At 24.2% G+C, this 27,464-nt stretch overlaps 1 protein-coding gene across 2 annotated transcripts; it reads right to left on the reverse strand.

Moving 5' to 3' along the window:
* Positions 1-5,243: 5,243 nt before the first annotated feature.
* LOC112687707 (E3 ubiquitin-protein ligase ZNRF2) lies at positions 5,244-26,912 on the reverse strand. Of its 2 annotated transcripts, none has more exons than XM_025560578.1 (4): positions 26,028-26,910; positions 10,774-10,869; positions 10,430-10,535; positions 5,244-5,628 (listed from the first exon to the last, which is right to left on the reverse strand). In XM_025560578.1, exons 1-4 carry the CDS (start codon positions 26,395-26,397, stop codon positions 5,571-5,573), a joined length of 630 nt encoding a protein of 209 aa, XP_025416363.1. In that variant the 5' UTR covers positions 26,398-26,910; the 3' UTR covers positions 5,244-5,570. The 2 variants fall into 2 exon arrangements, with proteins under 2 accessions (XP_025416363.1, XP_025416365.1); XM_025560580.1 differs by lacking the exon at positions 5,244-5,628 and adding an exon at positions 10,276-10,353 and having other exon boundaries at positions 26,028-26,912.
* Between the last annotated feature and the right edge of the window lie 552 nt (positions 26,913-27,464).

Raw genomic sequence — 27,464 nt, forward strand, 5'->3', positions numbered from 1 at the left:
TAACGAATTTTTACAATTTTGAAGATTGATACTCGACGTTTTACGACCTATTTATGCGCTGTAACGGCTATTATTATGCGATAAGATAATGTTCATGTATCGTTTATATGATACACGTCTTTTATATATAAATATAAATGTGTTGCTATTAACAAAGATTTGGCTATCTGTGAAGTTCTCAATGACGATGAAATTTAGAATAAATCTGATGATGAAGAAGAGTGTTCCGAAGATCCCCGTAAGCTCGAATGAAGCAAAATTAGGTTTCCGCGTCGTCTTAAATTTTTTACAAGAACATGATATTGACGAAAGTGTATTTTGTAATATTCTAAATTTGGACAATACTATTAATCGCGTAAGCGCATGTGGATACACACAATAAAAAAAAATTACGGATTTTTTAAAAAAATAAATAAGTATGTACGTAATAAACGGAATTTCAATTAAACTATTATTATTATTATTATATGTTATTTATATGTAATTCATCTTATTTTATAATGTAATTAAAATTTCAATAAAAAAGGTTAGTACCTATAGATTTGTATAAGATTTTATTATTTTAGAATAAAAATACTTAGTTTAATTTTGAACCCATATAACTGTATTTATATAATTTTGAATTAAAATTTAAAGGAACCCTTTTTTTTTACTATTGCACACGATCTAATCTTTCAGATGAACCGCCACTGGTTGTAATAATCGTTTAATCAAAAAATCAATTAAAGTTATATCAAAAGAAAAATTGAATACAAATTAATCTGGTTTTCCCTAAAATATGGTAACCATATAAATAGGGGATAAAAACTTAAACCAATCGTAATTAAAGACCAAATGCAGCTTCCTGGTTTTTTTTTTTTTTAATTTTCACTTCTTTACGGAAAGACAAAGGCCATTGAAAATTTATATTTTAAATAAGTCGTGCAAATTTTATCTTAGAGAATTTGTACTTCGTATTTTTTAAGGAAGTTACCAGCAGTGAAATAAAAAAAATAACATTATGTACTTTAAACAGCATCTGCATCTGTTTTCGAAGGATCGTTTTACTATGATGTTTTGTTTTTAATTCAAAGAATTTTTTTAGTTTAAGTCATAATAATAATTTGTATATTGAATTACATCTTTACCTTAAACTAATCACTTACATATTCTATGTAATAAAAAAGTCAAAATATGTAAATATTTATGTTCTTATTTTTGCTAAAATATGTATTGAAAAATGTAAAATATATAACAAAAAACTAGTATTTTACATTAATTTTTAATTAATCGTATTAATTAATAATTATTCATTTAATCATCTTCATTGTTGTCTTCTTCGAAACAATTGAATACGACGTACATTTAAAGATTTTCAAATTTTAATGTAAGGCATTTAGATTTCAAAGTCATTTTGTAGCGGCTGAGGGTGTATTCAACGTCGACCGAGGTTAATGGGACATATTTCATACCACATATGTCGGATGGTGTTACTTTTATATAATTTGACATATTTTCATTTTTATTAATTAGATTATCTCTAATAGTTTTAATTTTTTGTAGACCAACGTATTACCCAGTACGTGGTTTAATTAATTTTTATTATAACTCTAGATTCTCTTTGAACTTAATTTAAATTTCTGTATTTTCCACTATCGCGAGATTCTCAATTATTGTTAGATTTAATGTTTCTAATTTTTTATTTTTTTTAACCATGAAAAAAAATAGTGGAAATTATGCTAAATTATTTTGCAAGTTATTAATTTTACATAATATCAGAAGTAATAGCGATTGTAGTATCTGAATCAAGATTTGAAATTTCTTCTTTCGTTTAATTCCAATATAATAATGGTAAATTAAATAAAAACTGTATTGAAATAGTATGAAAATGTGAAATATTTACAAAATATGTAAATATCGATGAAATGTTTAAAAATATGTATTTACATCAGAATATGTGAAAATATGTAAAATAAAAAAAGGTCTCATATTATTCAAGATCTTATGAAACGAGCTTATTTTTAATGGGAATTGAGAAATTCACGTTCAACAAAATTATGTAATTACATAAAAATCCGCGCCCTACTAATCACATATAGCAGCGGTTCCCAAACTGTGTGGCGCGCTACCCAAAGGAGGCGCAAGCATTTAACAAGGGCGGCGCGGCGTGTGGTCGGAAATTTATAAATATTGTTATTCTTAAATAAATTATATGTCCAATAAAATTTTTGTAGAAACGATTATCTTATCTTATCCACACACGATACACGTTTATATTTTGGTTTTACTTACATTACAATAGATAACGAAGAACGTCCTAAGTGTATTATTTGCTTGAAAATATTAGCTGCTGATAGTATGGTGCCCAGTAATTTAAAACGTCATTTGGAGATTAATTATAGTACATTAAATAATAAATCACGTGATTATTTTGTAAGACAACTTGCAAAATTAAAAAACAATCTTCTAGTTTCGTTAATCAGACAAGCATTCAATCTAAAGCTCTTTTGGCTTCATATACAGTAGCATTTCGTATTGCACAATGCAAAAAACCTCATACAATTGCCGAAGAACTTATTTTACCATCAGCAATAGATGTGGTCAGGAGCGTACCCAGGAATTTTTTATGGGGGGGGGTCCAATATTTTTATTTTATCTATTCTCTAATTATAATTATAGTTTAACTTAATAACAACAAATAACTGTTAATATACTATGGTATGGTTTATATATTATAGCATAGATTCTTAACCTTTTCTGTGGCATGGACCCCTTTAAAGCATAAAATATAATCACAGACACCCCTCCCCTTCAAAAAAAATAAAAATATATATATATATTTATTACACGGCGACAGGTCAACTAAAGTGATATGTTTTCGAGTTAAATTGAAATGTTCCTTAGATCGTATTGTCATGTTATATTACTTTACTATTACGATAACTTTATATGGTATATTAGATTATCATAATCTAAGTTTTATATTTAAAAACATTGTCGTCTTTCAAGATGCTTTCAAATCGTTCAACATTATTATCTTAAAAAAGCTATCAAAACAAATTTATTTTTTGCTTATTTAAAAAAAACTCACAGCCATCTCGTGGATCTCCAAGTAACCATAACCATTTATGGACCCCCGGTTAAGAACCTATGCATTATAGGTATATAATATAATCTATAAACTTTGTATATTGAAGATAATGTGAAATTAAAATACTCTATGTGCTATTATTGTACTATTAACTATTAAATTTTTGAATATGAAGAAATTTAAATTGGAGGGTCCGGACCCCCCCCCCCTTGGGTACGCTCTTGGATACGCCCCATATCATATACTTTCTACTCTGATAGGAGAATCTGTAGCAAACCAACTCAAAAATATACCTTTGCCTAATAATATTAATTAGTCAGAGAATTCAAGATATCTCAGATAATATAAATTATCAGCTTATTGATAAATTAAGAAATAAAAATGTCGCGATTCAGCTTGATGAAGTAACCGATAATAATAAAGATAAATATTTAATATGTTATGTTTGGTTTACAGTTTGGAATAGATATTATAGAAGAATTATTATTCTTTGAGGGAGGCGTGAAAAAAATGTTTAATTTTTAGGGAGCCTTGAATGAAAAAAGTTTGGGAACCGCTGACATATAGGATAAATAATTATTTTCCCTCTAGAGAAAATGCAAATTTGTTTACATATATTACTATGGGTTGGTAGCTTCAATAGTGTGAACAAATATTTATATAATCAGTGAATCAAGGATGCACCAAAATCTATGTTTTAGTTTTCAGAACAATATTCTAAAAATCTAATAGAAAATAAATGACAAGGTGTAATGTGTATAATAATTTTAAACACTATTTTTATACGATCTTTTTAATTTATAGTATATTATACATTCATGTTTAAAATATATCACAACAAAATAGATTAGAATGGGTTTTACATATTAAGCTGCAAAAATAATAATTATGTTAACCTCAACAGAAACCAGAAATGTATTTTTCTTTTCCAGTTATCATATGCTTACAAAGTGTATTTATACATAACAAATAAATAAACAATACAATTTGACTGAACTACTTTGTTTGTTAAAACAATATTATTCTAATTATCATTACAACCCCTCAAAAACATTCATGTATATACAATTAAAAACACATACACGCACACACACACACACACAGGCATGCACATTAAATATTAGTTAAAAAATAAATCATATTTTCAAACTCTGTTCAACATAAGATTATATAATAAATCACTTATATCTTGTTTATTTATTTCATACAATTCAATAAACTTTATAACATAATATATTCTAGATGATAGACTTAGAGCACAGAGTTCAAGCTGGCTAATAGTTTAATGTTTATAGAACAATAGCAGTTTATAGAGCGTTTCATATTTACCAACTATTGTAGCTAAGTGTGTGCAATGTATATTAATCATAATACATTCAAAATGGCATTGGGGACTTGAGATAAATGCAACTCAACAATCAATCGAAACTTTTTTTTGTATTTTCGAATTTTTGTTAACACTTAAAAATAATTTAATTATCCTCAACTAGGTACATATTTCAGTTTTAAAAACAATTTGACATAGATAAAATGATAATTTTAATTACATTTTACAAAGAGCAAACCTAATTATATTACATCAACTATCATTGATCGGTTATAAAATTTAAAAGGAAAAAATAATAATTATAAAACAAAACAAAACAAAGTTACAATGCACCGTACATAAATGTAAAATAACGACAAAATGCTTAAGTCTATTTTAATATTGTTGCAGTTAAGTAAAATTAAAATTAATTATATATTATATTGACCATGATTTTGAAATCAAAAAAATATTCAAAACATTTATCTTAAGACTCTGGAATAGCTATATAAATTTTTAAACTCTTTTGGAATATCAATAAAAAAAACAAGAATTTAAAACTTTTGTATATAGAAAAATTAAAAAGAATAGTAAATTATTTTAAGTTTTGATTCAATAGTTATTTTATTACTTAAAATCATGTTAAATTACCAAAAGGAAAACATGGTTAAATAAGTCTAAAAAAAAAAAAAAATGATATGTACAGTTTTTTGTTATATGAAATATGTCAACTATATAATTAAATATTTTGTATTCAAAAAAGTTATTTTATTTTAAAACTCAACATAGGTATTGTTGTTTAACTTTATAAAATACATAAAATATTAATCTGTTTTAGCAATTAAAAAAAAAATGTATAATAACATTATAAGACTGATTTTTGTTAACATTTTTTTATATGTATAATATCATATCAATAAATAAAAAATCGAGTGAAAACTGACAATAAAGTTACATCAGCCTTTGTACACAACCAAATTGCAAAACATCAAAAGCATATAAATCTAATTTTGACTTTTTTTTCGTGCATATTTATTTAATTTTTAATTTTATACTGGTAAAGTAGATCGGGATCGAAGTTTTACACTTTTCGTAATTATGAAAACTTAAAATAATGAATAATCATACAGCAGCTGTAGCGTTTTAGCTCATATTTCCCTTATCGATTTTGTTCGACGTCAATGTATATACAATTCAATCTCCGGGATGCTCAGGACACGATCTGTTTACTTCAAACCATCGGTCTATACATCTGTAAATTTGAAAAAATAATTACAAGGCGTACTATATAAAATTTGGTGAAACATTTAGGCTATTAAGAATTTTTTCATTTTAAAATAATATAATATGCTACATAAAAAAAAAACATGAGATTGAAAATACATAAAAAAAAAATGTAAAAGTAAATATATAGTTCCTAAACACAATATTTAAGTTTAATTTATAATATTTATAATTTAAAATTAAAATTTTTCAAATTTTAAATATTAAAAATAATAAATCGTTTTAAAAATGAGTTCATAGACACATTTTACACATTTTAATAAATAAAATAATAAATAATTAAATTAAATTAAAAATTATTAAATAGTTAATAATAATAAATTAATATATAAATATATAAAAACATAAACAAGTATATATATATATATATAAAAATAAATAAATAAAAGCTTAACCTGGAGTATTATCAATATATTTATAAAGTATGACCGGTTTCGAATTAAAAATGCATCGTTAAGTGAATACAAAATGAATAAAATCGCAATAGAATATGAAAAAAAAAACTTTTTGAGTAGTGATTTTATTTTTTATTTTTTTATATAAGATAGCAATTTTATCGAATTTTTATGTACACAACGATGGATTTTTAATTCGAAACTGATCATACTTAACAAATATAATAATCAGAGCTCATAACTTATAGCATTTACATATATTTTTTTAGATGTCCTAGAAATACCTATGTGAGTACAAAACTATACATTTGTTTTAGATAACTAAGAAGCCAAATGCGAAATTTTAAGTTGCATATTTTTGCATATTTCAAAGTATAAGTGCTATTTTGCTTTTTTTCTATTATGCAGATTTTTTCTTGCATATTTAGAAATTTGTTATTTGCTATTTTGCTTTTTTAAGTCTTTTTCCATTTCGTAGCATTTAAAATATTTTTTCTTAATGATAAAAATTAGTTATAGTAGTATTAATTTTTATATAAGTAATTAATTCATGTTAATTAACTAATTATTTTCTTCTTCTTTAAGTTTAAATTATATATTTATTTGTATCATATAGTGACGTGATCGGAATTTTAATAATAAGAGTTTACATTTTTTTTTTACACATGATATGTTATCATTTTTTTTTCATTAAATACAACAAATAACAACTTATAAAGAAAATTATACACCACAATGACTTTATGGATATTATACTAAAAATAAAATAAGTTAGCATGTAAATTTAAATATCTTTTTTTTTAAATATATTTGACTGTATTATGAAGGATTACAATCTATACAATTTAAAATATCTATAAATGGCACAAAATATATATATATATATATATATATATTTATTTTAAAAATTATAAAATCTCCATAAAATTCAAGTTTTACAATAATAATTTTAAAGATACGACGAAAAAAAAATTGTTTTTTCCTAAAACCGTTATCCTCTAAATGTAGCCGTAATTTCGTAATTTTTGTAAATTTTTCACAATTATTAGGAAACAATTATGTTCCGTGTACAATAACATGACAAACATTTTTCTAGTCAAAAACATGTAGGCAGTCGCAAAAAACATAGTATGGTAAAATCAATACGTTCCTTGCTTCACTCAGAATCTTAAATGTAAATAGTAAAATGGTACTGGGACTACCAAACGCATAAGATTGCACTTTATCAATAGTCGTAAAAACCTTCAAATACCATCATGTAACACTACGTACATTCAGCATGTTTCCCTCATTAAAACAACACATTAAGTTCATAATGACCCAAGTACTTCCTAGGTCAACAATATTTTTATGTAATTTACCAATGAACAATACTCATCAAAACAATCGAAATATTGTCATGTATATTGAAAAATGTAAAAAAAAATCATAAAATAAAATGTGTACAATATTAAGTAATGCTCAAGTACAACAATTTAATGCGTAAAACCACTAATAAACAACAAAAATGATAAAATAAAAGTTGAGAACAAAAAAAATCAACACGTACGTAATTTATGGAATCTAACAACTGTCAATTTAAATGAAAATAATTTAATACAAATCTATAGCATATATTTTTGTTAATACAAAATACTTTAATCGCAACACTTCTTAGTAAAATATATCAAAGAAACAAAAGTAATACTTTTTGTGTATTCTAAAATCAATTTGATCGTGTGTTAAACTTTTTTGTATTATAAAATATTGGGGAATAAATATTTTTTATTTATTTTATCTTTATTTTATATATAATATTGTATATTTTATTGTATATTTATTGTATATTGATAACGAATTATAAAATCAGCACAATATTTCAGTCATTATAGTAAACATAAAACACAGATTTAAAATTAAAGTTCACATACAATATTTAAAAATAAAATGATGTATTTTATATTTATAAGATAGTCAAATAAATTGAGTTAACGAACAAAAAACGAGAAAATTCTTTGTATTGAAGAATATATCAAATGCGTTACTATTATACAAGCAACTAAAGTTTATCGTTAAGCCGAGAAATGTTCAAATCTACGAGGAAAATCAAACATGAAACTATTGATTCTATTGATTTAAATTAAGTTAATACATTATTAATTAAATTAACAAGATTAAATCTACTTTCTTTCACAACAATTATTTCTATAACATTCAATTAATTTAACTAACAAAAATAAAATAATGAGTTATGCTACCAATTTTTCTTATTTTGATATCTTTTATATAGTATAAAAATTATTAAGTACTTACATAAGTATACATTAAAATCTTAAAATATATAAAACATGACTCAGTATAATAAATGTAAATTTAATTTAAAATAATTTTTTAATCTAATCACTGCTTTTACAATAAATAAGACACGTCTAAAATATTCTGCTTACGAAACAATAATAGAAACATAGAATGTAGATAAAATATTGTCTAGTTCGGACAACTTTTAAAATGCAGATCATCAATCGTCTATTTTCTTGATATATTAATTCGTTTAAAATAAAATATAAATTCAAATATTTTATAAAAAAATACTTTATTATTTAATTAAATGTATTAGTTATATACCGTGGATACAGCATGTATTAAAAACTTTTATCATAGCTAAAAGTATACATCATACACTAACTATACATTTTTATAAACAATTTGAAAAAAAAATGTAACTTTAAACAGCTAGGATAAAATAAGAAACTACTAAAATAAAGGATAGTAGCAAGTTTTCATTATAAATACACAATAAATTAACAAATTATATGATGTAAAGTAAAATTTAAATCAAACTTATTATATAGTATCAATATATCATTTTTTTTAAAAGTATCAAAAACTTAAAATTTGTAATGCTAATTTGTTATCAACAAAAATATCTTATACATTTTTGAACTTGTATAAATATCATTATCACTATATTCATTAAGGACTATTTGTAAAAATTACCAATTATACACACGTTTAAAATAATATTTAAAAGTTTAGTGACCCGGAAATCAAAACCGTTTGAACCTTGATCCAGGAATACCACTAAAATAAATTGGAGGTATCTACTCGTATTGCTAGACTACATTTTGGAACACCCATTGAATTTTAGCCAAAACCAAAAATATCCTTCTGTTGTAGATGCAAAGTTAACGTTAAGGGTTGAGGGCACTATTCCAAATAAATTAAGAATTGTTTTTATTTACATAACTTTTTGTTCTAACATCTATAGAACACAATTTATATCTACAAACTGATATCATATCATTAATATTATTATTAGGTATTGATGATATTACGTAGAATACATTTTTAGTAAGCAAAGAACTTAATTTACAGATAAATACAAAAATGCATTTAAGATCCAAGGTAAAACGATATAGATATATGAATATAAAATATTGATTACCGATAATTATAATTCATAATTATTGTAACTGTCATTATTTGTGAGTCAGATAAACCAATTCATTTGAAAATATTATAAAATTAGTTTTTAACATTTGTATTCTTATAATTAGAGGTAGGAATTATATTATTTTGCATATTTTTTTTTTTTTTTTGATACTATGAAGTCGAACGGGAGTTCAAAATATTTGCAAATCATAAAACGTCTAAATGAATGGCAAAACTTGTTTTTGCATATTTGAGAATATTTCAAGATAAAAGAATATTTCATATAATAAATAATATTAAAGAATAAATCAATTAATTTTATAGATTTTTGATATTTTGTGTTGCAATTACATAAATATAATAATGTTCTATAATAGTTATATTAAACTTTAAAAAAGAAGCAAAAGTTTTGAGTGGAAATAATGAAGTATAAATTATAGATAAATTTTCAACGACTATGATAACTGATTTGCTCCTATAACTTCAGTTGATGTCGAATATTCTTCCAATACATATAAAACCATTTTAATGGATTATGGTATCAATATGACACCAGAACATATGGAACAAAATATTATTATCAACTGTTTACAAAAATGTTCATAATTAAAAATACGTCATTAATCCAATTTAATTAAATAGATAAAATGTTATCTAAGTTTAAGTTTTATTAAGCTTTATTATTTTTTATTGTATACCTTTTTATACCAATATTTTTGTAGTATGTATTTTATTTTTTTTCATATATAAGCATATTTTTTGAATATTTTACTATGATTTTTAAAGAATATTGGAAGAATATTTTAAAATTTTTAAGAGAATATTAGCATCTTATTTTGGCTATTTTAAGAAAATATCACTCCGGCCATCAATTATAACAGTCAACCCTACAGAAAAAAAGATATAGATAAACCAAACCAATTAACTAGCTAAAAAAAATAATAACTTTGATTATATGCTTACGTTTTATGGTATATGCAAAGACAAGGAAGCCTGGCTATGGTATCGCCTTGTATCAGTTCTTCCAAACAAATGACACACTCACCTTTGTCGTCTTTCAAAACATCTTCTACAAAATAATATAATATTATTTAAAACAGCAAACATTTGTAAACAATATTTAACTAAAATATAAAATTATTAATTAAACAATAATAGTTTATGGTATTATAATTAATTACTTGTGTACTTATATTGGTAGTATACATAGTATAGTATAATGTATGTATATGTTATGTATCTATACATTATTATTGACTTATTTTCAACATCATATAAATTAGTATAATAATTATTTATCGACTTACCATTGTAAATCAGTCTAGGTTTGGTCAAGCACATAACGAGATGTACTTCTATCTCATCTGGCAAAACAAATTTTGAACATACTGGGCACTTAATTCCTAAAAAAAAATTATTTATTTATTAAGTAGTTTGATAAAAATAAACGATTAATTATATATTATTATTCTTTTTAGTTTTATGGTTATAATAAAATAAGAAATACATTAGATACCTGTATTAAAATATGTTTTACAGACAACAATAATAAAAACTTTATCGAAAAAAGAAGTATGCACGAAATAGAGAAACAGTACTTTTAATACTTTTGGTAAAACTTTTTTTTTTATTTATGAATATTTGGAATCGGCACAAACTAGTTGAATTATAGTGGTCTAATACAAGATAAAATTCAAAATCAATCATAAATAAAATCGAAAAACACATTTGAAGTAAAACCAAAGTAAAACATAAATGTTTAAAATGTGTAAAACATAAGTCCAACCGTTGTCCAAATAAATGTTTGAAACCCTAACGAGAAATTTAAATCCAATTAGTCGATTAATACGAAGTATCCGTACATATATTATGTATTATATCATTTTCTAATACATATTGTTTAACCCAGCCCATTTTTCTTAGTGAACCCCGATACAAAGTTTGTAGTTTGAAACTGGAAGTGTGCACTACGGATTCGAGAAGTGTGTGCCTACTAAATACTAATAAATAAGACTACTATAAAGGTGTTTTTCAGAAAGACAGTTTAAGCAAGACAACTAATGAGGACTTAAATATATCTATGATATTTTAAATTATATACCCCAAATTAAAATAAATAATTTGTAAATATTTTTCAGATTTATACCAGTTAAAGTATATTTTTAGTTTAAAAAATAATAAAAGATTGGTAGTTACCTAATTATAATCATATGGAAGGGGGTAGAGGGAGCTCTATATCATATAATTGTACACTAAAAAATGTACAAATTTTTTATGAAAAATAAGGACTGGTTTACCCCTATTAACATAAGACACTCAGAATATAATAATCAAGTATTTACATAATATTCAATTTTTATATAAACAACAAACACTTAAATACTTTAATTACAAATAGGTATGTCGCCTACTTCTTAGAACATATTGCTGACGTATATTATAGTAAATTAATGATTATTTAAACTATTTTTACTTGAGTTTTAAATTATAATTTTTTTATTTTCAAAAGTATTGCAATTTATGGTATTCTAAGATAATTATAAAGTAGGTACTAATACATAATATAATATAATTGAAACAATTACCTATAGCTTGTTTTATATATTTATTAATGTTAAATTAAACTGTTGCAGTCTAATCCAATACGTTAACTATTTGTGTGTAAATTAAAAAATTTTGTAATGCTGAGGATAAATTTTGTAGCCTATACTCTACCTATATTAGTGATGGAAAAATACGGATTTACCTAAGTTCGAAAATCGAGATTTATAGAATTTGAAATCCGATATTTGAATTCGGAAAAAAATCTGTAGTTCAAATATTGAAACATTAAATTAGTATTAATTTAAGTATAACTTCTATTAAAGCATTGATAATTATACATTTTTTTGTTATAAATTAATATATTTAATATACTTTTACAATAAAAAATACAACAACAATTATCAATATCACAATAATACGAGAGTATATTTTACTGTATAATATAAAATTTATTTTTTTTACTAAAACTTAATATTGTTTTAAATTGTGAGTAAAATGAAACATGTATCGGTTGTACGATTACATTTTTAAATAAGGATTATTTCCTTTATTTAAATAGAAATGTTAGGTTGTGTAAATAGAAAATGTATGGTTAGTTATTTTAAGATTCATAACAATTTTTTAATTTTATTTTCTGATTTAGATTACAGAAATCTACAATGCGAAAACCAAATACTCAAATTTTGAAATTCAAAAGTCCAATATCCGGATTCTTCGAATTTTCAAAAAATCTGGATTCAATTCTCATCACTAATCTATATAAGATAATAATAATTGCAAACTACCTCATTTATTTAGATAAACATACTAATTTTAATATATTCGTATTTATATACAAACCTATGACATCTCAAATTACAAAAATAATTTAATTATTAAAATTCAGTGAAAAAGTAAATTTTTGGATCTCTAAGAAACAAAGTTAATAGTGCTGCTGGAGGACAAGAGAAAATGTTCTACATGTGTATATAAACAACAAAGAAATTATATTTTGACTAGCGTATTAAAACTGAACTAGACGTCCTTGTTTCTTATGTCTGCCGCACAGTGATCATACTTGAAAATTTAATGGCTTATTGATTCATTTTCAAGGTTTCAGCGAGTAGTGAAAATCCATTTTACATCACAAAATAGTATATATATATCACATATATTAATATAACGTTGTGCTTAACAGTATAGCATTGAAAAAAAATAGGATTTTTCGTTTTTAAAGTGCATTACACACAGACGTAGTTTAAATCATACTATAGTTGAAAAAAATACTATATAAATATTTGAATCGACTCATAAATGCAATACCATAATAGCTAGAAATAGTAATACTATTGACCACTTTAATAACAAAAATTAAGACAAAAATCCGAGTCAGTGATCATTGAAAACATGTATAACGATTAAACGGTTAACAGTTAATTTTTGACTATACTTAGATATGGTTATTACTGATTCTATAGATAATATTTATGTTTAATATAATTATAAGTCAATAACAACAAAGATCTATGATCAGAAATTATGATAGAAATACTGGTAATACTATTTATTCCTTTAGTTTAAAATATGTTTTATTCATTGTGACGACAAAAAGGAGTAAACATAATATACCTACTTAATTTACACTTAGCGTATAAATTAGTAACCATTCAATTATTGAAGTTCATATCCTTAAACTTAAATTTATTATGAACTTGAAGGAGTTATATCTTATGAAAATTTTAAAATAAAAATGCATGATAATTAAATAAGTAGTAACGAATAAAACTTTTATTTTTACTTATTTAATAGATTGTGTTAACAAACTAGTGCTCTTGATACCCGAGTACCCGGGTTTTACGGGTTTTATCCGATTTAAAAAATTTCGGGTACCCGTTATGGTTTGTATGCTCATAACTAGAACTGGAATTTCTATGTAAATACATATTTTTTTCTAAAACATGATAAATTTCATTATCTTTTTTTTTCGTTGCAGAGATAAATAACTGCTATAAATAGATATTATTTTATATAACTTTTTTACAAAAATTTACTGTTTACTTTTACATTACAGTAAATTAGTAGCTATAGTAATATAAAAACAACATAGTTAACAAAACTTTTCAAACACCTATCAATATAATTATTCAATTATTATAATTTTTGTATAGTTGTATATTTTAAGTTCAAAGCATAACAATGAAACTATGAATGTATTACACGTCATCAATAATATCACAATTTCCTTTTTTTTATTGGTCCTGTGCGTAGGTTTGAACGCCTCCTCCCCCTGTGTGTACGCCACTGATTGTGATTACTTATTATTATCTGCGTAGCTATACACATAGAAGGTAACGTATAAGACCACTATATCCGTTATCTGCAAGATTTAAATATAGACTTTATAATAGCTTTTAACATGTTATTCGGCATTAAACTTAAATAAACTAATTATTGAAATATAATATTACTAATAACGCTCATATAAAATACTAAAGGTTTTATTTTTAAAACGTAATTTTGTTAATTTAAAAGGAAAAATATTTTAATATTTTTTATTCGAATAATTGTGTAATGTATAATTTAATACTGATTACCTCTTAGCAGTTAAGACTTAGCTAAACAGTTTACATATATCAAAAACCATTAGATAACCGAAAATTTTGAGTAATAGGTACCCACTACCCGAAAACGTTGATTACCCACATAATCGGGTATTAAAGTGCTCATACACTGCTGCGGTACATGATACGGTATTGGTACGGTACACTATTTTTTTTTTTTGTACGATATTTATACAATCGTAGCTTGCACACTAATCCGGTACTCAATATGGAGTACCGGACGGGAAAATATCGTACCGAAACGTTTATCAGCACAATAAGCACACACTGCTGCGGTACGATACTAAAATTTATTATTTTAAAATTATAATATTATGATTCTATAATTATTATTAAAATTGTTATTATTTTCAGGAAGGACCTTAAGTATTTATAGGCTTATAAACAATTTTATGTGAAGTACTGTGTCTATGTATGTATATTAACATCATAAATGTTATACTTCAAGGTTCAAATTATTTATAGACTATATAGACACACTACATAGACATTCATAAAATCCAAAAAATAAATATAATAAAAATACACAACTACCAAAAAAATGAAAAAAGACAAATTATTCCAAAAACAATTTATTACTGAACAAAGAAAAATTGTTGAATAGTTTTCTACAAATTTTGTAGTTACTAAAGTATTACGTACCTGATAAGGGTAGCTGGCAAATTATAGAAATAAGTTTTTAGAAATTGTGCCCAGAATTCTAGATTTTTTTAAATTAACTGATGAAAAGATGATAGCATTCAATAATCTTAAAAGTGTGAATATTATTGATACGAGTAGGTAATGAGTAGTTACCATTAACGGATAAGCAATAAGATCACAAATTCCGCATGCGTTGTCTCCGTCTTACAAACATACAACATGGCAAATCTGTATTCAGCAGAACTAATTTTGTATTATTACATATTAGCTTTAATACAAGATTAATCTGACCTATTATCGATTTCAACGTAAATTATCTCTATCTTCTCATAAGTTATTTACAAAATCTCAATTTTTAAGCGAGTTTAGGAGTTTATGACTAGGTATGTAAAATATTACAATTCAAAAGAGCTCAAAAATAACTGTCGTTTTAAAAATTAAGATATTGTAAAAGAACTTAAGATAAAACACAGATAATGTGCTTTTCCGGATGTGGCATCATTTTAATTAGAATTAATTTATCCAACTACACAATGATGAAGACATGAAGTAGATATAAAATCTACTATACAGCAGAGTAAATTCCCTGATTTTTTAAGAACCTATTATTTTTAAAACTGATTTGATAGTTAATTTTACCGTTCCGGTACACGATAAAAATCATGCATGCAACATTCTAAAAATACCGGTGCAGAAACCGTCCTCCGGTACGATATTTGAGACCGTACCGGCATTATATCGCACTAGTGTGTAAGCCCCCATTTAGATCTATGGGCATGGTTATTAATTGTACCGCACAAATAATAACGGAGGCGCGCACCGGACCGGTCTAGTTCGGTGTGTGCGTTGCCTATGAAAACCATTTGAACGATTTTACCGGCAACTTTACCGTACCGATACCGTATCGCATACCGCAACAGTGTGTGGGCACCTTTACCCAGATAAACAGGTACCCGGGTTTCTGGGTACCCGGATATTACCCACATCAAATCAAGAGCACTATAACAATCATAATGTTATACCTAACATAATGTAATATGAAATTAAATGTTGATTTTTAATCAAATAAATTTAGTTTAACAGCAATATGTTATGGATATATATTATTTCATAAATATTAAAATAACATTTTATTTTATAAAAATGATTAAAAAAATATCGGTAATATGTTAAATTTCTTCGAACAAATTAATAAGCACTAATTATAATATCATTAAATCAGAAAAAAACTATTAAAGTTAACTTGTACATAAAACTAAAAAGTTTTAAGAATTTAACTCTAAAGCTATAATCATTTTTATTTCATAGTTTACATTTTCTAATTAGAGCAGTAGATCAATCTGGAGGACACGTGCCCCTTGGAAAACGAAAAACATTTATAAAAAGCAACGAAACATAATAATGTTATATTTGATTATTTTAAAATTAAATTGAGACATTGTTAAATCACAATTGATTGGAACTAAACCATATCAACCCTCTCATTAATATGTATCTATTTAATAATAATAAATTTATAATTTAATATTTAAGAAAATATTTTTTTCCTAACAAATAAACTCATTAAATATTTAAAAAAGAACTTCATTAACTTTCATATTATCATAACCTAATAACCAACCTTAAAGGCATGATGCATATATTAAAATACATACATTTATAAATATATATATATTAAGTATAAATCAATCTTATTATGGTGAGAGAGGCATGACATCACAAAATAATATGAAAGATGACATGTACCTCAAAAGGTTGAAAACCTTTAAATTAAAGGAAAGTCTCTTTAGTTAATTTTAAGGAAACCTTAGTTTTGAAATACAGAAACTAAGAACTTCAACAGTACCTATGTATAATATGGATACGATTCCAATCAATTAAAAATTACAAACGTAGAAAACAATTTAAATACAAATATTAAATTTAATTGGATAAAAAAAATAATTTTTATTTTAAATAACCAAATAAACAATTCTATATTTGCAACATTATAATGACAAGTACCTAATTTTTATAAGAGAAACTTAAGTCTTATACATTTTAGGTACCTACCTATGTACTTAACTTAGTTACCTAGTAGTCGCGTCGGTTGCGCGTCTACAGACGCATTCTTAGGAATCGCACTTTACCATATCAAATATACCGCGCATTTTAGAACAAACTTGAATTTACATTAAATTTTTTTATTCTTCATAAAATATTAAGTTTACGAGCTGTGTACAAATTGATTGTAGAAAAATAACCAGGCTTCGTATTAGAGTCCAAACATTTTATAAATACATACTTGTCGTTATTGCGAAATAAATGCACAGAATTCGGCAAGTTAAGCAAATAATCCAAGATAAATATTAAATTTTTAATGGCTATTAACATAATTATTAAATGCAAACAAAACAAGCACCAGACTTAAATTAATTTTAGAACTGATAAAATCTTCTTCACAACTAGTGTTAACCTTAGTTTTTTTTTCGAATTTGGTTTATATTGTAAATTTATACGCCAATTTCACCACGTATTCTAGGCGGATTGTTACTTTCAAAAAAATTCTATACAGTTATAGACATTCTATTCGAATAAAATGAGACTTAATTTAATAATGATATAATAAAATAAATCAAAAATTAGTAAATGGTGAGATATGTGGATTTTATTGTTTTATGTAGCTTAGTAGATACATCGGAAGCTATAAATTGAATTTTTATTAATCATTAATCATTTTTGATTAACTATACATTTATATTCTCCTAAGAATGCTAAAGATGTCATACTCCTAAAATATATTTTCAAGATCGTACCTCATAATGTATGAAGTTGGATTAAAATTGCTCAGATCATTTCAAAGTTCTACAGGGACAAATATAAATTCATTTTTATACATATATTAACTAATTTTTAATTATTTTAGATTTGCAAATTAAAAAATAAATATTTACACTTTCAAACATTTTAAACCAAAATTAATTAGATTATCAACGTTGATGAGAATATAAAGGTTATTTATACTGGTATATAATGTACACATGTCAATAATTAAAATTTTGGTTTGGGAAAATAAGTTGTAACTATACCTTTTTTTTTTTTTTTTTTGCATAGTTTTAAATAATTTTTTAAAAACGTATTTTAATACCTACTTATAATAATAATAAATAAAAACACAATACAAACATAAGTTATATATAATTTATCTAAAATAAAAACATATTTATTCTAGATACATTTTTAAAGTTTTTGATTGTAACGATTATATTTTCTTTTTGAAAATATGATAAAGCCTTTAACTATTAATACTAACTTCATGTTCCGAAAAAATGACTACTAAAAATAGTTAAAAATAAACCTTCATTAAATATTGAAAGTAGTAACTGGTACAAGGTTCAATTATAAACTGATTTAGCTTATTCAATTGTGTTACTAAATTAAAACAAAATAAAAATGTAAAAATTGATATAAATATTATTAAGTCTATAATAATAACCATTAAAAATATAAACACAATTTTCTGTGTTAAAATATTATACAACAATAAAATAGAAAAGAACTGAATATAAAACATTACACAATAATTGTAAATTAGTAAGTTCAGAAGTGGAAAAAATATTTGATATTAGGCCAGACAATAATAATTATAAAATGTATTTTTTCATGAATTAAATTAAAATATATATTTTAAAGCAAGACCTAATTTGAATTGTATTTAAAAATAGTATTAGATTATCACAATTATTTTTACATTACACCATTGAAAACATACAATGATGTGTGTGTGTGTGTGTGTGTGTGTCTGATGAACCTAACTAATGAACTTAACTTTCTTAAACTAGAATGTTACAATATTATTTATGCTTATATTATATACAAAAACAAGAATTTATTTTAAACTTATTTTGTTTTAAAAAACTGAAACGTGTTTTCAATAATTATTAAGGTAAACTTTAATAATATAAATTTGGTACTTCTTAATAAAGAAAAGTACAGTAATTAGATTCAATAGATATTAGTTGAATATATTATACAGAACCTAATAATAAAATAATTATAATATGACAATTATTTGAAATAAATTAATATTAATGCAGTTACATTTTACTTGATAGTATTAAATAAACATTAAAAATACAAGGCCGATGTAATTACATAAATAATGCAAATCTGAATCAGGAAGTCAACAATTACATTTGTGTTATCTTTTTTACAACTTTTACAAACTGTAATACATAATATTTTAAATGACAATAAAAATTGCTATTTTATTTTTAATGTTGTAAAATTAAAGAATTACAATTTTATTATCTATATCGTAAATTTCGGAGCACCTAAGTTGGGTTCCGGATTTTTATAGGTACTACACTAGTTGGGTCTTGAATTATTTTAGGTATTACACTAGTTCCTGAATATTTTTTGGTAAGTACTACATTATACTAACATTTTCCTTCCCATTTTAACAGACTTAGGACTTTCTATGATCTATTTAGACCACAGGTATGATTAAAATGTTTTTTATAGATTTTTTTATTTATATTTCTTTTCCATTAAAATATAAATTATTGGAATTGTGTTCGTAAAAATATTAAAATTGTATTAATATTATTGTATAATTTTTTTTAACTAACTTTCCAATACTATGATTTAAAAATATTATATAAATTATAGGATTTTAAAAAAAATTGGTCCTATGGTCTAAATAGATCATATATAGTCCTAAGTCTGTTAAAATGGGAAGGAAAATGTTAGTATAATGTAGTAATTACCAAAAAATATTCAGGAATCAATGTATACTTAAAAGAATTCGGGATCCAACTAGTGTAATACCTATAAAAATCCGGGATCCAACTAGTGTAGTACCTATAAAAATCCGAGACCCAACTAGTGCAATACCTATAAAAATCCGAGACCCAACTAGTGTAGTGATTTTAAATTCAAGACTCAATTCGGATGCAGCCGTAAATTTATATTAATTTATAATATTAAATTTTTAAATTTTTCCACATTGGGAAGCCTTACTACTGATTCAAATGTCAAAAGTAGGACTTCAAACATTACAAGGATCACGTAAATTATAACTTTAAAAATAGTAAGATATATATAGGAAGTATTATTGGTACAATATATTTATATATATTTATTTTTTTAATCATAAGTATTGAAAGTAAGGTTCAATATCCATATGTATAATAAAATGTTTTATACTATTTTTCTATGCAATACCTATACTATTACATGTGTAATGTAGATAATAACTAATTAATGTATAAAATTTATCTTGAGACTTTTACATTAAGAATAAATTACATTATGCAGAAAAAATTAAAATATAATAGGTATTTTTTTATAACCGAAATAAATTAATATGGCCATTTTTTTTTTATACTACGAATCATATCAGTATTCTAATTGTAATACATAATTAAATTGTATTAAATATATAAGAAACTATAAAGAAGCGTATTTATTTTTTATTATAATTGATCATACATTAAATATGATTGCTGAAAATATGTGAAAATAAAAATAAAAACTTACTCGTACACCCAATTTTTTACAAACCTATTAATTTTTTCAATTAATAGTCTTTCAATTCTGTTACTATTTTTTTTTTTTTTTTTTTTTTTTTTTTTTTTATTACAATTTAGAACAAAAGTACATTCAAAAGTCAGGCATAAGTTTTAAGTTTTTTATTTTACTAAAAAAAAATCGTATTGTTTAAAAAAACAATAGATATTTTGATAACCTTTCTATTGAAGTACTTATTATTGATATTGTAGGTGGCTGATAAACCTTTTAAATCTTTACCACAACAACCCTCTACTTATCTTTGAATTTGATTATTAAGTTTATATAACTCAATATAAATTAAATTTGTTAAATTAAGATATAGCTAATTTTGAAGTCTGGAATTAATACTTCTCGCACTCACTACATAGACATTGAGATTGAGATTACTTTGATTGGAATTTTAAAATAAAATGTTTAATTTATATGTAACAAATTGTTTGAATATTTACAATACTTACATTCTTAACACAAAAATTAATCTACATTTATTATAGAAAATAATATTCGTAAGACATACGAGGTAAATATGTTTAGTAAAATAACTAATTTCGATAAATTACATTAATGTCATTTTAGAAACAGTAGTTTTCAATATAATTATTATTACCATCTGGTTAAGAATCTTGAGTGTATCACTATGTTCAAAATCTATTTTAAAAATTAAATATAACAGGTTTTTAATCAAGAAATATAATGATAAAATATAGTATAGTATATATTAGACATTAATAAAAGTTATCGAATTAATGATTGTAAATTATTAATTCAAATCTAAGCTACATTAAACCTATTGAATATGTTTTTTATTATAATATAAATATAATGTAATTCCCTGGTATATTTTTTTATTTATCATTATCTAAAAAATATAAAAACAAATAATACTTTATACGTTTAAAATTTATTAAATATTTAATTTATTATAAATAATAATTTCTATATAATTTTTAATATATAATTCTGTTAAATTATAAGCTGAACCTAATACAATTTATTATTTGTTATTTATATTTAATATATATATATATATATATATATATATATAAGAATTATTTTATGAAAACATTTACGCACAAATAATTAGTTACAATGTTATTAAAATACTTGTTCTAGTAGCCAACACGCACATTTACTTACGATTTTATAGAACACAAAATTCAATTTAATTTACAATAGATATAATCAGTGGCGTATCCAGAATTTTTTTTTGGGAGGGGTTATAAAAAATGTAACATTCAATTTTTTTTGAATTTTGTGTGTTTCTATTATAATCAATAGACAATATACATACATTAAACATTTTCGAGGGGGGTTATAACCCCCTAACCCCATCCCTGGATACGCCACTGGATATAATAGATAGTTTTATATAAAAATTGCATCTTGATAATTTAAAACTTATTTATACAAATTGTGATCAAATAAAATTTTTAATTTGGCCCAAGGTCAATTTTAAACGAATTTAAATAACTATAAAATTAAATGTTTGATTGTTAATTAATAAAATTGATGATTGGCATTATAATTATTAGATCATAAACCATTATATCACAAATATGTATACAAGCAAATAGTTATGTTACACGCATAAAAAGGATTTAGATGTATAGAGTCGAATTATTATATAATTCTACTTGATTCCACGCAAGAGGGTAGTTACTCTTTAATTAATTAACTTAAAATTTAAAGAAATTTGCAAACGGTGTGTGATTAAATAGGAACTAACATATTTGTGCTTCGTTTAATTAAAAAGAAGATTTATTATAACTAACTATATCAAAATGGGAAGCCCCAACTAGCCACTGACTCAATAGTAAAAACATCTGCCGACTATAAAATGAGAACAGTGAATTATTATAGAATTATTAATAATAAAATTATTTTAGTATTCGTGAGTCCATGGTAGTATTAAATATAATAGAACTAGAATTGATAAGTTTCACAAAAAAAAAAAACGAAAAGTGGAATAATCATAAAGCAGATTTCACTAGTAGTATATAATTGTTATTCTACCATTATAATCGGGTAATGGCTTATTTGATGAGTACCAACACATTAGTCATTAGTCTTTGATTAACATCATTAGTCAATCTGCTTTGTGTCACATTTATCGACAATCTTCGGAAAACGAAGTGTTATAAATTGGAATGAATACTACTACAGGTTTACCGGTCACTACGACTTAACATGTATTCATAAGACTCATAAATAACAGATAATTTACATGCTGTGAAAACTCGGCTTTGGACTATTAAAATAATATATAATTGAAGGGTTGTACATTTTTTGAAGAATTCAAATAATTTTATAATATCGTGTATTAATAACAATTGAAAATACCATAAACGAAAAATTAATTATCTATTTTGAGTATTTGTACTATATATTACATATGATTTCACTAAATTCAAGTAAGCAGATCACAATCAACAAAATACTCGTATTATATAATTGATATTAGAATATTCTAATATGATTATATTAATATTATGATAGCAAAATAATGATTTATACGATGTCATAGTAATACAATTTTTAATAACTAGCGTACATTAAATAAACTATAATTTAAATACTACAAAGTATATACTATATACAGGTTAAAAAATATGTATTGTTTATAAATTTAAAAAATGAAAACATGTTTGAAAAAAAAATTACTTAATAATATAGAATATATATAGAAATATATAGAATAAAATTTAAAAATGGTTTTAGAGAAAAATGTAGTTTCAGCGACCATTAAGGTCAGTATACAATTGAACAAATGGAAACAGGTTTTTTCCAGTATATATCACACATTATCTTTGGTCATCTTAACCCTTAATTTAATTGGTTCTTTTATATTATTTTTATAAATAAAAAAGTAGTAGAACTATAAATGTGGGAAATATTTCTTACATTACTTATATTTCAATATTAAATGAAAATTTTAATAGGCAATCTAAATAAATCGTTACCATGAAATTGATAAGATAATTATAATTATTAAGATGAAATAAGATATATTTTATATCAAAAATACCATTTTTTTTATGATTTTTAAACGTAAATGGTTTAACAATAAATAAAATAGTAATACTATATAACATCCCAAAATTACATTGAAATTATTATTTAAGATTTAACATCTATTAACTCCATACATGACTTTAAACATAATTAATGTGAATTTATAATGTTCAGTTTTCCAGTAAGTTGAGCTTAAAGTCCAATGAAAAAAATATAAATTATAATTTTAACTTTTTGTTTTACTAAGACATAAAATTTAGTTTTATGAATTATTATTCATTACTAAATGATAGGTACTTAAAATTAAATTAATGAATTTAATTAAATAATATGTTTATTTGACTATTCAGATAGAGGAACAAATTAAAGCATCTAGTATTTAGTATTCATTCAGAAACTAAAATTATATTTTATTTAATGAAAACATATTATACAACACACAATCTTCAAACATACATGACATAAAAAAATTCTTTTTTTTCTCAAAATATGCACTTTATATGCATAATTATGATTATAACTAAATTTTTGTATAAATCAAATCAATAATTCTTAAAATATATAAATGAATAAACAAATAGCTTATATATAGAAATAAATAAATAAATAAAAGCTTTGTCTGAAGTATTGAGTTGTTATTTTATTTTTTCATATTCAGTCGTAATTTTATTAACTTTGGATAAACCTGAAAATTAATTTTTAATTTTAAACAGATTGTACACTAAAAATATAATACTGCAGGCTAAGCTTTAATTTATTTCTATTTATAAACTATTTGTTTATTTATTTATATATTGATTTATAAGTATTAACCATTTAATAATTTTTAATTTTAATTATATTTTATATTATTTTATTATCAATAATTTATTGTAAATATCAAATAGTTATTAGGAGAAATTTTCTCCACTAAGAATAGAAAGAAAATATTGATTTTTTTTAATTAATTCAGCCACATAAGGAAACAACCTTAAAAAAGATCAGGATATGCATACATAAATGAATATCTGTGTAGATATATTAGTTAAAATATAGAAAATATCTTATCATGATAAAATATATACAATTTAATATATATTCATATAACATTATTGATTGTTTGTACCTACATTATATTATTTGGTATATAAATAACAATTATTCACAACTAAAATATACCTTACACAGATATTTTATACATGATATGCAACATAGATAATAAATAATTTAAATACTAAACTAATGAATCTTTTTATAAGTGTTAACACTAGTATTGTAGCAAGATTGATAAAATATTATATACCCAAATGTATATACATCAATGTAAAAGTTTATTGGGTAACAACAATTTACTTTTATTAAAACTTAAATTCCATAACAAAATATTTTGTTAGCCAAAAACGTTAATAATCTTTTTAACACAGTTTCTGCTCAGGAATATAAAAACAATATTACATTATCTGTATATTATTAATAATTAAATAACAATGAAATCAAAATAAATATATAATATTAACTAATTCAAAGTGCATTTTGAAGAGTTATTCATACATACTCGGTCATTCCAGATGATATTAGTTGTATTTGTCACTAACTTGAGTAAAATTTGTGGTTATAGTTTATTATGGGAAATTCATTCTTGTACTTCAAATTTCATTAAAGTATAGTATATATGAGTAAAACTAAGCAAAGAAACAGAAAAACAATAAACAAAAACTATGTATATACTTTTTAGATTCTTAAATTTGTAAAATAACTTAAACTTTTTTAATAAATTATTAAAATATGAATAAAGCACCTATAAAATTAATTATTTCATACTTAGTAATTTTTATAATAAGGTATTTTATATCTTTCTATTTCTATGAAATAAGCAGAAGATAACTACCTATGTATTTTTAAATATATTACATATGTTACAATATAATGCAATCAGCCATCAAATAATAGATATACAATAAATTAGGACAAATAGGTGGTAATAATATTACATAAAACAATTGGTACAAGTATATTTATTGAATTAAATAATTAAATACTAGGTCATAATAAGTAACATTAAGAGTTCTCTAGATAGATAACTACCAACCAAAAATATGTTAACATAATTTCCCATGGTTTCATATATAATTTTTTACTGTTAAAAATCAAAAATAAATATTAAGTTTAATAATCTTACATAGCCAAATCAACTGTAAACAGCTAATGTGGTTAAAACAAACAATACATACCGTTGAATGGCCAAATATGTGCAGGTAATGAATGTGCTGAATAAACGCGTCCAAGACTGATATTAGCAGTAACCGTGGGACTATCTAGGATCTGGTCATCATTTGAGCTACTGTCAGCTTCCAAGACATCTGTGATGTCGAATCTAGGACTAGCAGAGTTGCTATTGCCATCATGGCCGTCAGGTACACTGGACAATGATCTGGCACGCTGCCTGTCATTGGCCACAGCACTGGGCAAGGAGCGTAGTATGCTGAACCCTGGGTTTCCAGCGGTGTGTACGGAATCCGAACCATTACCCGAGGCGAACGACCGATCGCCATGGCTGGTGCCACTATCATCACCGTTGGCCGTGCTGGCCTTTGCTCCCATCTCGCATGCAACAAACGTCTACGGAAATACACTCCGCGGACAACAAAGGCACGGAACGACGAAGACAATGAGGAAGTTTTCGTGCGCGTTATACTACGAAAAGAGAATAAAGTGTTCTGTCGTGAAGACGTCGTTCATCACACTTGACATTGATCGCCGAAAACAAACTCCGAGAAGACGAAATTCACTTAATCCACTTATAACATAAGCAAAACAAAACGCACTATGTTCCGATAATGAGCAACGAAATAAAAAAAAAAACGCACACACACAAAAGAATTGATAATAATAACAATTATAATAACAACATTAACTATAAAAACGCGCGACGATTTATAGCGATTTACGGTGCGTGTATCTTTTCACAAATATTATGTTATTTATTGAATATCTATCGTTTTCTTCCTATTGTTTCGTGTTTTTCATATTCCTCGTACTCGTTTCGGTTGTCCGTACGTCGTAGCGCAGTTACAAATTATTGGTAGTTCTGATAGTGATGATAACATGGTCAACTGGTGAGAGAGAAAAAAAAATCCAGACGATTAACATGGCGACGAGGGAAGGGATTTCCCGATCAGCTGTTCCCCGCCGCGCGACGTAACATAATAATAAAACAATATTATTTAATATGTAAGTGGCGTCCGTCGGTCTTTTCACATTTTGCTACCTGCCCACGCTTGCTCTTGTCTCGCCATTGATACCCGATTATCCATCATATAAAGCCTAGATAAATACTCAGCCACCCAATAATTCATTGAAGAGATCTATCTAAAAACCATAGCAAACAAAGACCTCTTATGAAAATTAATTCCAAATATGTATGTCAATCAATTTTCAAACGTAAGAATAATAATCATCAACAATTTTCAAGCCTGAACTTTGACGGAATAGGGGATCGGTACTGAAAGTACCCCCACCATCGGTACGCCCCTGTTAAGGTATATATATTCGACTTCCTCGGACGCAGTTTTTGTACAGGAACAAAACGTTTAGCAGCAAGTTTTCTATTCAAAACGTACATTTTGTGATCGCTGAAAGTTATTACCGTGAAGAGTTGGCACTTGAAC

Source organism: Sipha flava, unplaced genomic scaffold (genome assembly GCF_003268045.1).
Source record: "Sipha flava isolate LNK unplaced genomic scaffold, YSA_version1 35a_pilon_pilon, whole genome shotgun sequence".
Lineage (NCBI taxonomy): Eukaryota > Metazoa > Arthropoda > Insecta > Hemiptera > Aphididae > Sipha > Sipha flava.